The 12,538-nt window shown below is 45.5% G+C and overlaps 1 protein-coding gene and 1 long non-coding RNA gene across 3 annotated transcripts in view; one reads left to right on the top strand and one right to left on the bottom strand.

The window, feature by feature from the left end:
• The window catches only part of LOC119955215, a 116,743-nt gene that overhangs the window by 17,724 nt on the left and 86,481 nt on the right, over nucleotides 1–12,538 (bottom strand). The window lies entirely within an intron of this gene.
• The window catches only part of parvb (parvin, beta), an 86,053-nt gene continuing 73,803 nt past the window's right edge, over nucleotides 289–12,538 (top strand). For both annotated transcript variants that reach the window (XM_038781230.1, XM_038781228.1), the window contains exon 1: nucleotides 289–513. In XM_038781230.1, coding sequence (XP_038637158.1) covers nucleotides 396–513 — 118 coding nt within the window. In that variant the 5' untranslated portion in view covers nucleotides 289–395. The remainder of the gene's footprint in view (nucleotides 514–12,538) is intronic.

Here is a 12,538-nt window from a genome sequence, read left to right as displayed (position 1 = left end):
TGCCCTTAGTGTTGGGTGGGGTTACTGGGTTATGGGGATTGGGTGGAGGTGTTAACCTTGGGTAGGGTGCTCTTTCCAGGAGCCGGTGCAGACTCGATGGGCCGAATGGCCTCCTTCTGCACTGTAAATTCTATGTAAAGGGGTTGAGTGGAGATTGGGGGGAGTTGAGAGTGGTAGAACCTGGTATTTAATAGTACTGTAGCAACAAGGCACTTTGGGTCGCAAGTGGCCGCGGGCGCGGGGAGGGGGCGCTGTTTTGGGAATGTGGCCGGGCTCCGTGTGGGGGGGGGCCGACGGCGGTTGACCGCATCCTGTCGCTTGCGGTTCCCTGGAGCACTGGAGTGGGAGAGCGGAGCTATTTGGCTGTCGGAGTAACTGAGGAGCGGAGCTGTATCATGGCCACCACGCCGCTCAGGTCCCAGAACAGCCAGACCGCCGGCAGGATGAAGAAGGACGAGTCCTTTCTGGGAAAGCTGGGAGGGACATTGGTCAGAAAGAAAAAGGCCAAAGAAGGTGAGAGGGGCAATGGGGGACAGAGCTTCTCATAGCCACACGGTCAGACCCGAGAGTGGGACAGCAATACGCTCTCCGCAAGCAAACTTAAAATATCTTCAGTTCTTGCATTTGTGATTTTGTTTTTGGATCTGTGCTTCTGTACAATTTTATCTTCAAACTACTTTCTCCAGCCATATTAATCCCCTCGACCCGCTTGAAAATATTTAAAGAGCTGCTGTCTCCATGGATTTTCTTTTTAAATTGAGGGCGGTGCTGCTTTAATGTTAGTTTATTCAAACTCGCGTATTTATCCTTTGCATTTTAATATCTTTTTCTTTGCCTTTTAACATTTATTTTCGAAGAGAATAATTATGTGGTGGCAATTTGTTAACCTTGAAGAGCAGCCTCTCTTCACAATTCGAGCTGGTGTAACTGATAACATTTGAAGGTCTTATTTAGAAGTTTTACATGTGTCACGTTGGTAAATCTAAATTGGAAAACAAAAGTGCTGGAAAACTCAGCTGGTCAGGCAGCATGTGTGGAGTGAAACGGATTTAACATTTTAGGTGAATTAGCTTTCATTTTTTTTAATGGTCAAGTGCGATTATTTAGGATCTATCTTTTTTTTTGGCAAAATCTGACATTTCACGTTTTGACTGTTGGAAAATATGACTTGATGTTTACCTGCCTTTTGAGACAAGATCTGGGATCTTTTCGCAAAAGAAGGATTTTATTTGTTTTCATGATGTGTATAATCTGCCTAGATGAGGCGTGACTATGGCGACCTTGTGGTGAGATGCATCACTGTAAATACACAAGGAGTTAAAGTAAATACATGTAGAATAGCTAGACACTAGAGAGAGCACCAGAGACATGACACACTGACAGTCAACCAATAGGCCAGTAAGATAAGACACGACCAATGGGCATTCACGGTACACACAGAGGTGACACTACCACAGGGGGGCATTACACCAACCTATATAAAAGTCACAGCACACATGATCTTCCCAGTGGAGACACTCAGTGAGTACACAGGGTTGATTTGAAACACATCAACCCACCACCTGGATTGTAGCAGACTGGTTCGTCAGTCTGAGTAGCTGTAGCAGGATTAACAGGAAAGTTGAATCCAAGTGGGAGAATCGTTAACAGTTTAATAAATGTGTTAAAGCTATCTCCAAGTCTGAACCTTCCTTTGTCAGAGTGCACATCAAGGAAGCAGCATATGCTACGTCAAGAGCATAACAAAACAAACCTTAGTGGCTTCAGTTCAGTTACATTGATGCCACACAAGTACCAGGTAATGCCCATCTCCAATAGGAGAAAATTAAACAATCGCCCCTTGACATTCGATGGCATTACCATCACTGAATCTCCCACTATCAATATCCAGGGGGTTACCATTGACCACAAACTAAACTGGATTAGCCATACAAATACTGTGGCTACAAGAGCAGGTCAGAGGCTAGGAATCCTGTGGCAAGTGACTCGCCACCTGACTCCACAAAGCCTGTCCACCACCTACAAGGCACAAATCAGGGGTGTGGTGGAATATTCCCCAGTTGCCTGGATGAGTGCAGCGCCAACAACTCTCCAGAAGCTCAACATCATCCAGAACAAATCAGTGTGCTTGATTAGCACCCTGTCCACAAAAACCCACTCCTTTCACCAGTTACTCACAGTCGCAGCAGTATGTACCATCTACAAGTCGCACCGCAGGAACTCACCAAGGCAGCAGCTTCCAAACCCATGACCACTACCATCTGGAAGGACAAGTGCAGCAGATACATGGGACATCGCCACCTGGAGGTTCTCCTCCCAAGTCACTCACCATCACTGTTGCTGGATCAAAATCCTGGAACTTCCTCCCTGATAGCACAGTAGGTGTACCTACACTACATAGACTGCAAATGTTCACGAAGGCAGCTCACCACCACATTTTCTAGGGCAATTGGGAATGGACATCAAATGCTGGCTGATTTACTCCTATTTGTAATTATGCCTCTGGTGTCTTATAACTCTAGTGATTGAGGGGAAGGGTGTTCTTCATCATCGCACCATCTTGTTTAAAAGGGTAGATGAGTGGAGCCAGAGCAGGGAGCGGGGTGGAAGGTTGGGTTAATTCATCCTTGGCGTGATTATGGTCAAGCTGCCAAGACCCTCGGGACACACCGGCTTGGAGTTGCCGGCCGGTGCTGCTTGTGTCCGATGGGGGGTACGCGGCTTCCCTCCCGACAGGGAATCAGGTACTGGGTTCAACTACGAAATACGGTGCTACCGGTTCGCGCTGTCCAAGCAGAAGAGGTACAACATATGCACGGGAGCTGTGAGCGACCTTTTACTGCATGATTACTCCAGTTTGATATCCACATAGTGATTGCTGGAGCACTTCACAGCATTTATTTTTTCAATTTAACTAAATTATGAAATGTATTCATTTAAATATAAGCTTGTGATGGATGTCACCGAATTGGAACAACTGTTCGGCCGTAAATGTGTAGTAGTACAAAAATAGTAATACAGTAGTGCCCCTTTATAACGCGGGTGTTGGGGTCCAAGACAGCCACCCGCGTTACATCCGAGCCGCGGATATCCACGATGGGGGTTTTAAATTTATTTAAAAATCTATGCTAGCGCTTCCCATTGTGAGTCTACGGGGGGCGGGGGGAGAGGTCAAACCCCCGTAGACTCACAATGGGAAGTGCTAGCATAGATTTTAAAATAAATTTAAAACCCCCATCGTGGATCTAATTAAAACAAGCACTGCTGCATTTTTAACAACTTAAAAGTTGGATTGGAGGGAGAGAGCAGCCGGCAGTGTCAATTTCAGCGGCCGGCTGATTGTTTCAGTGTGAGAGCAGTTCCCTCTCCGGATCAAAGTGAGCCGGCTGCTGAAATTGACACTGCCGGCTGCTCTCTCCCTCCAATCAGCCGGCAATGTCAATTTCAGCGGCCGGCTCACTTTGATCCAGAGAGGGAAGCTGACAGTTGGGGTCCATAAGCCCCCCCGCCGTATATCGCGAACCGCGGTATTGCGGAGCGCGGTATAATGGGGGACTACTGTATAATCTTTATTGTCACAAGTAGGCTTGCGTTAACACTGCAGTGAAGTCACTGTGAAAAGCCCCTAGTCGCCACATTCCAGTTCTTGTTCCAGTACACGGAGAATTCAGAATATCCAAATGACCTAACAGCACGTCTTTCGTGATTTGTGGGAGGAAACCGGAGCACCTGGAGGAAATGCACGTACTCATGGAGAACGTGCAGACTTAACACAGACAATGATCTAAGCCGGATTCGAACCTGGGTCCTTGGTGCTGTGAAGCCACAGTGCTAACCACTGTGTTACCGTGCCACCCATGCTAGTAATGGTGTATGCTTGTAATGGTGATCATGAAACTGAGACCAGCGTTATATTCCAGATTTATGAACTGAATTCAAATTCCACCAGTTGCTGTGGTGGGATTGGAACCCATGTTACCGAATTACTCGTCCATCGACGTTACTACTATACCACCATCTTCCTGTGAACCATTTGCTAATCTTTCTGTGCCCTTTGTTTAATGCCTTTTTTACCACTGGAAACGGTCTTTGCTTATTTATTCTATTAAAACAATTCATGATTTTGAACAATGTATCAAATCTCCTCTTAACCTTCCATCTCTGCACAGCAGAAAGAGGTTCTCATCCTTCCTGGCAAATCCCTGCTGCATTTTCTCCAAGGGCTTTGACACCCCTCCTAATGTACGGTGTCCAGAATTGAATATAACAGGCATAAGTAGTGTAATGTGAATGTTTTGCATAACTGCTTTTGTGCTCTATGCCTCTATTGATAGTAAGAAGTCTTACAACACCAGGTTAAAGTCCAACAGGTTTGTTTCAAACACGAGCTTTCGGAGCACGGCTCCTTCTTCAGGTGAAGAAGGAGCCGTGCTCCGAAAGCTCGTGTTTGAAACAAACCTGTTGGACTTTAACCTGGTGTTGTAAGACTTCTTACTGTGCTCACCCCAGTCCAACGCCGGCATCTCCACATCATGGCTTCTATTGGTAGTGCCAAAGGTCACCTTTGATTTTTGTTGGACAGAGGAACAGGAAGGAGTATGCTATTTAGCCCTCTGAGCCTGCTCCAGCGTGATGATGGTGATCTGTGATCTAACTCCATACATCCACCTTTGTCTCGTATCCATTAATACCTTTGGCTAACTGTTATGATGATAAAAAAAGCAAAATATATAATTATACATAGAAATATTGGGCTATAAAAAAACCCCTGAGTTTTATGTTTTAAAATACACATATCCTAAAGATGGTGTAAGTCAATCATCCAGCAAAAAGGATTTCAGCTGGAAATTAAAACAGATGAAGAGGAATTTCTTCAGCCAGAGGGTGCTGGAAGAAGGCTGTGGAGGCCAAATCACTGAGTGTCTTTAAGACAGAGATAGATAGGTTCTTGATTAATAAGGAGGATCAGGGGTTATGGGGAAAAGGGGATGAGAAAAATATCAGCCATGATTGAATGGCGGAGCAGACTAGATGGGCTGAGTGGCCTATTTCTGCTCCTATGTCTTTTGGTCTTAAGAACTGGCGTATCTCTACTAAACCACAATATCTGAATCAAAGAATCAACTACTCGCCTGAAGAAGTCAACTATATTGGAATCAGTTCATAATGGCTGAAACGCTTTATTATCTACTCCTTGTAACTTGAGGGCTGTTCCTTATAAACGTTATATTTATATTCACTTGCTATTGGACTCGACTCCTACTTCTAATCCTTGTGAATGTAGATGCATGTGTTTTACCATTTCTCCTCCGTTGTGTTTGAGGAATTTATTTGATGTTCAAGGGAATGGGTGTTCTTAAAAATATCAGTTCATGGAGAAAAATGACAAATGAAATAGGTGCTGCTGCTATTATGATAGAATAAGCATTTTCAGTATGGGAGATGAAATAGAACAGAGATTGTGTTTCTCAGTAAGTTTTTGTAAGAGAACTTTACTAGAAAATTGGTTTGTTCCATGAACAAAAAAGGAAGTGATTTTGCAATGAGTGGGTGGGAACGTTCCAGCTACATTCTTCTGCATATGGTCCAGGACAGTATTCTTCAAACTTTTTTTCCAGGGACCCATTTTTGCCAACCGGCCAACCTTGGACCACACCCGGCGACCCACCATTCTCTCTTGCCTTGCTTGCTGCTGACAAAAATGGAGGAAAACTGGAAGGCTTCACCTTCATCCAACAGGTTCCATTCGTGGAGCGTGTACGAGGGCCAAAGGGTTTTGGGTCCCTTTGGCCCTCGTACACGCTCCACCAATGGAACCTGTTGGATGAAGGTGAAGCCTTCCGGTGTCAGAAAGTATGGAGTCTCCACCTGTCCAAAGTTTCTGCAGATGATCTGGCACGCATGCGCAGTGCGGCCGCTTTTTTTTTACATGTTCGTGGCCAGTTTGAAGGCCGCTTGCAACCGGCGTTATTAACAGCCGGCTGCTGCGGCTTTTACGCGTAGATTTGCGCGATCGGGAGTTTTGCCGCGGCGGACGGCTTAGTGACTCTTCTGACACCCGCCCGCGGCTTGCGCCCCCGGGTTTGACAATGCCTGCTCTTGGACAATAAACAATTGGCTAAACTATGTATCAGCACTGCCCTCTAACTATTCACCCGGTCCTCATGCTCTGTTGCGACATGCTAACTGTTGAACCCGTCCACATCCAATCATAATGAAATTCTGAATGTCAAGTTCTGCTTTTCATTTGCTTTTTTATTTGTTAATTATTTTTGTTTCAATAAAATTCTTATCAAGCAAGTTGCTTTATTCACAATTTGCTAGATGGTTAATTATTTAATCAGCAAATAAATTATATGTTTGTGTCAAAGTACATCTAAAATTTAGCATGGTGCTAAATGAACTGAAAATGTACTCAGCTGGTAAATGTTCGGATGAAAACACAAAACTGAAATTTCTAAAGTATTTTCTCTTGATGCATGTTACACAGTGACGCTGATGTTACTCAACATTCAGATTTTCATTATATTGCTTGAGGAACAAGTTGATTGCTCCCATTTTCTTCAATGAGATCTTCATTTAAAATATCTTTTTTTTTGTCCAGCGTTCACTGCATTCTACATTGAGCTTTCTCAGAGTCCTCTATCCTTTTCAATCCCGAGCTAAATAGCACATCCTCTAACCTATCCACTAAGCAAAGTGTTTATGCCCCTGGCAACAATGCTCACCTCGGTAATTGTTTTATTCACCACCACCACAACATCCAAAATCCTTCAAAACTCAACTTCTCTAATATTTGCTACGAACTCTGTTATGCTCGGACTGTAGTTTATCCAGATTTCTGCTCCAACTCATGATCACTTTTATTAAAAAAGAATCCCCACAACGCCAATAGAATTTAAAATTGTGACTGTAACAAACCAACTTAAATCAACATAATTCAAACAATTAACTGGATAAAGGAATTTCAAACTGAGATAAATTTCACTCTAAATGATTTATTGAGATAAGAATATGCCCCTCAGTTACAAATTTCACATTACTTCCTGCACAAATAAAGGATCATGGGATTACTTCCCATTCAAACGCTTTGGCACTTGTGACGTATTCACCGACAGCCATCTCCCACATAAAGACCCTGGACAAGGTGAATGTGGGGACTCTTATTTTTCTCTTCTAATAAGAAGAGAAAAATATCAAGAGTGATATTAATATTTTACTTATTGGTTAAACGTATTAAACTAGCCCCTATATGAATAAAATTACTTTATCATTACCTCCTTTGATTCTCCTAAACCTAATAGAATGAATCATAGTTGAAGTAAAGCGAAAAGGAAAATTAAAGAAAATAAAACAATTAAAGGCTAAGGGGAAAACATTCATAGGTGCCTTTTGATGGTCCCTTTGTTTAGGAACAGCCTTCAAAAGGCATTTGCAAGAAAGAAACTCATCTCCCTCACCTGGTGGTGCACAATCCCGAAAGGAGGAAGCTGAATATCAACTATGAATGTAGACAAAAAGGCACCAAGCCTGAGAAACCTGGTTATCGAAGAGAAGCTGACGAGGCTCTTCAATGAAAAACTGTTCCAAGTCAAAAAGCAAGATTGAGAAGGACCTCTCTGGTCTCTTCAACGAGTGTAAAATTCCACATCCTGTGACTGCTGAAGCCAATCTCGCACGAATGTTTGAAAACCAGCTATCCCTCCCAGCAAAATAGCTTAATAGTAACTTGGAATGGGAGAGCCTTTAAAGAGTTCCAGCACTTTGGGATAATAGTAAGAACTGCTCATATCCCGTGGATATACTTGCCTAAGCTAATACTGAGGCACAATTTTGGGGCTTTTTGCTATTCTCTTGCAGATACATTTGATCATCAGGAACAAAACATAGATATCAAAAATAACTGCAAAGAACATGACCAAGCCTTGCACCACTGAGGCTCTCGAGGACCCTAGCCACACAGTAGCCGATTTCCAAAGGATGCTGGAATCAGGTTGCTTGAGTCTTTGAACCTCCTTCTGGATGTGTTTTGCCAAATCAGTGATCTCTTTGGAGCTACCTGGAATGCAAGAACAACATTCTGACCCAATCAGGGCACAAATCCCACCTCTCATGGAGTGAATGTAATCAAGAGCCATTCGATTTTGCATGGCCACAGTACCTATAGCTAGCATTTTGGCATTCCTATATTGTCTATTCCTTTTAATATTTCTGAAATAGCAGAATGGTACATTCTGAAGAACTGCCTGTTCTTCTCAAGCTCGAGAGGGAGCCGCCACATGTAGGGGAACCAAATCCTGGGTCTTCCTGAGAGAGAGGGCTCAGTTGTGGAAGTGTCTGTTTTAGCACAGTGCATTAAACAACTGGCTTGTAAAGCAGAAGAAGGCCAGCAGCGTGAGTTCAATTCCTGTACCGGCCTCCCCGAATAGGTGCCGGAATGTTGCGACTCGGGGCTTTTTATAGTAACTCCGTTGAAGCCTACTTGTGACAAGCTATTATTATTATTAGCTACCTTTCTTATGACAACTGCTACTTTATTAAACTCTTCGGCTACCTTGGCATCACAATAAAAAGGAATTTAAAAAGCGAAAAACTTGCCACGTGCAGTAATGGCACGTTTATTTCTTCCCCCTACCACATATAATAGAGAAGGGGAATAGCGGGTATCACATACCCCCGATAACCTGATTCTGACCAAAAATGTGGAAGCCAGCGATAGCTGTCTGGGCACAAAATAAGTGCCATCGTAGGAAGTCAAGCGAGCAACATCTTCTGGGTACCAGAGGTCTGAGATATTCTCACCGCCGGTAGAATTATATAGGCCTGTCAGTGGGGAAGAACCAAGAGTGGCCTCTACTGACACTGGAGTACATTTGTAAGCCCTACTTACATTAAAATAGTGGTTGCAGTTACTATATCCCATCTCCAGTCCCTTGGGGCCATGACTTGTCAAACATACGGACCCCTTCTGAATGAAAGTGATTGGGAGGTTTATATCGGGACGGTTCTGGTCCCTGTAGTAATTGAGGGCTGGTACCACCCTGAAAAGGTAGTCAGCGGGTAACCCGCAGACCTCCACAGCTGAGCCCTCCCTCTCAGGAAGACCCAGGATTTGGTTCCCCTACATGTGGCGGCTCCCTCACGAGCTTGGGAAGAATAGGCAGTGCTTTGGAAAATGTACCATTCTGCTATTTCAGAAATATTAAAAGGAATAGACCGGGGTGGGCAAACTACGGCCCACGGGCCGCATGCGGCCCTCCAAAGGTCTTTATGCGGCCCACCAAGATCAAGTCATTAAAAAAAAAAAAAATTTTTTTTACATTAAGGTTAATGGGGGGGGGGGGGTGCTGTTGGGTTACTGGTATAGGGTGGATACATTGACTTGAGTAGGGTGATCATTGCTCGGCATAACATGTGTTTCATGCGATGTTTCTACTTTAAAATATTAATTAATAAAAATTTATTGCTTTTTTTTCTTTAAAAACCTTTTATTTCGGCTATTTTAAATATTAATTATTTTACTTAATATACTATGCGGCCCTTTAAAATTGTGAATTTTTGAATGTGGCCCTTGCACAAAAATTTTGCCCACCCCTGGAATAGACAATATAGGAATATCTTCCCTTGAGTGGGTGGGAGTAGCAATGTATACCCAACAATTGTAGACTTTGAAATCTTGGACATATAAATAAAAATAATATAATTTAACTCCTTGCAAGTCTTTGTGGGTTGGCCATGTTCTGTTAAACCGAAACGACAACCAAAAATCAGAATGGTGGCAAGCATTTTGTAGAAATCAACTTCAATCATAATGAGTTCTTTTCACACAGAATTTACATTGCAATAGGAGGTCATTTGGCCCATCGAGTCTGCACCGGCTCTTGGAAAGCGCACCCCACTTAAGCCCGTGCATCCCCATAACCCCACCTAACCTAAGGGCAATTTAGCATGGCCAATCCACCTAATCTGCACATCTTTGGACTGTAGGAGGGAAACCAGAGCACCCGGAGGAATCCCATGCAGACTTGGGGAGAACGTGCAGACTCCGCACAGACAGTGACCCAAACCGGGAATCGAACCTGGGACCCTGGAGCTGTGAAGCAACAGTGCTAGCCACATGTGAGGCATGGATCCAGGAATTCTTTACTTGGACCTTCACAGCCACGTGGATTGTGAGCAGCACCTGATAGGGTCCTTCCCACTTAGACCTCAACTGCTCCTTCTGCAGTTTTTTTTAATCAACATTTTATTGAGGTATTTATGGTTTTATAACGGTAACAGAAGAAACAATGTACATACAAATATGAACATAGTGCAAAAGTCGTCTTCCTCTCCCACAGGTCCCATCTTTTCTAGCCTCCTATTCTACACTAAACTACCCCCACCCTTCTGCTGACGGTTAATTCTCCCTTAAGAAGTCGATGAACGGCTGCCACCTCCGGGCGAACCCTAACATTGACCCCCTCAGGGCGAACTTGATTTTCTCCAGACAAAGAGAGCTAGTCATGTCAGATAGCCAGGTCTCCGATTTCAGGGGGTTTGAGTCCCTCCAAGCTAATAATATCCATCTTCGGGCTACCAGGAAAGCAAAGGCCAGAACGTCTGCCTCTTTCTCCTCCTGGATTCCCAGGTCTTCCGACACTCTGAAAATTGCCACCTCTGGACTCGGTGCCACCCTTGTTTTCAATACTTTGGACATGACGTCCATAAACCCCTGCCAGAATCCCCTAAGTTTCGGGCATGCCCAGAACATATGGACATGGTTCGCTGGTCCTCCGGCACACCTTGCGCACCTGTCGTCCACCCCAAAGAACCTGCTCATCCGGGCCACTGTCATGTGAGCCCAGTGAACGACCTTAAACTGTATCAGGCTGAGCCTGGCACATGTTGTGGACGCATTGACTCTACTCAACATGTCCGTCCAGAGACCATCCTTCAACTCTCCACCTAACTCCTCTTCCCATTTGTGTTTCAGCTCCTCCGTCCGCGTTTCCTCTGACCCCATAAGCTCCTTATCAATGTCCGAAACCCTCCCTTCTCCCACCCACATGCTGGAAACTACCCTGTCCTGTATCCCCCTTTGTGGTAGGAGCGGGAAGGTTGAGACCTGCCTTCGTAGGAAGTCTCGCGCCTGCAGGTACCTAAATTAATTCCCTCCCGTCAGCTCAAATTTCAACTCCAGCTCCCTCAAGCTGTGAAAGCTCCCCTCTATAAACATATCGCTCATCTTCCCGATCCTTGCTCTCTACCATCTCTGGAACTCTCCATCTAACCTCCCCGGGGCAAACCGATGATTATTGCAAATTGGGGACCAGACCCATGCTCCCTCTGCTCTCACATGCCTCCTCCATTGACCCCAGACTCAGGGCTGCGACCACCATGGGGCTGCTGGAGTAGCATGCCGACAGGAATGGCAGAGGCGCCGTTACCAATGCCCCCAGGCTAGTGCCCTGACAAGATTCCGCGTCTACTCGCTCCCACACCGACCCCCCCTAACGCCATCCACTTCCTAATCATGGCTATATTTGCCGCCCAGTAATAATTACTAAAGTCCGGGAGTGCCATCCCCCCCCCCTCCCGCTGCACTCCAACATCCCCTTTTTAACTAGTGGGGTTTTACCCGCCCATACAAAGCCCGAGATCACCTTGTTGACCCAGTTTAAAAAAGGACCGAGGAATGAAGATGGGGAGACCCTGAAACACAAACAGGAATCTCGGGAGAACTGACATTTTCACTGACTGTACCCTCCCAGCCAGTGACAACGGGAGCATATCCCACCTCTGAAAATCCTCCTTCATTTGGTCTACTAGTTGGACCAGATTAAGCTTGTGTGGCCGTCCCCATTCCCGCGCCATCTGGATGCCTGGGAACCGGCAGCTTCCCCCTACTACTCTAAACGGCAGCTCCCCCAATCACCTCTCCCGCCCCCTTGCCTGGGTCACAAACATCTCGCTTTTCCCCATGTTCAATTTATACCCCGAAAACCGGCCACAATCCCCCGGAATCCCCACAATTTCTTCCATCCTTTCCAATGGGTCCGACACGTATAAGAGCAAATCGCCTGCTTATAGCGAGACTGTGCCCCCGCCCCCCCCGGACCAGTCCCTTCCAACCCTTTGAGGCTCTCAACGCAATTGCCAGCGGTTCTATGGCCAGTGTGAACGACAGCAGGGAGAGAAGACACCACTGCCTCGTTCCCCGGTGCAGCCTAAAATAGCCCGATGTCAACCTGTTCATCCGAACACTCGCCACGGGCGCCTGATACAGCAGCCTGACCCAGTCAATGACGCCCCACTCAAATCCAAACCGCCCCAACACCTCCCACAGATAATCCCATTCCACCTAGTTAAATGCCTTCTCTGCGTCCATTGCGACCACTGCCTCTTCGTCCTTGCCCTCTGGGGCCACCATGATAACATTCAACAGCCTCCTTGGGTTAGCCACCAACTGCCTCCCCTTAACAAATCCCGTCTGGTCCTTCCCAATCACATCTGGGACGCAGTCCTCAATCCTTGAGGACAAGATCTTAGCCAACAA

The sequence above is a fragment of the Scyliorhinus canicula genome, chromosome 20 (genome assembly GCF_902713615.1).
Source record: "Scyliorhinus canicula chromosome 20, sScyCan1.1, whole genome shotgun sequence".
In the NCBI taxonomy this organism is placed as follows: domain Eukaryota; kingdom Metazoa; phylum Chordata; class Chondrichthyes; order Carcharhiniformes; family Scyliorhinidae; genus Scyliorhinus; species Scyliorhinus canicula.
Note: the sequence above shows the minus strand (reverse complement) of the source record. Positions and strands in the feature narration are given on the sequence as shown.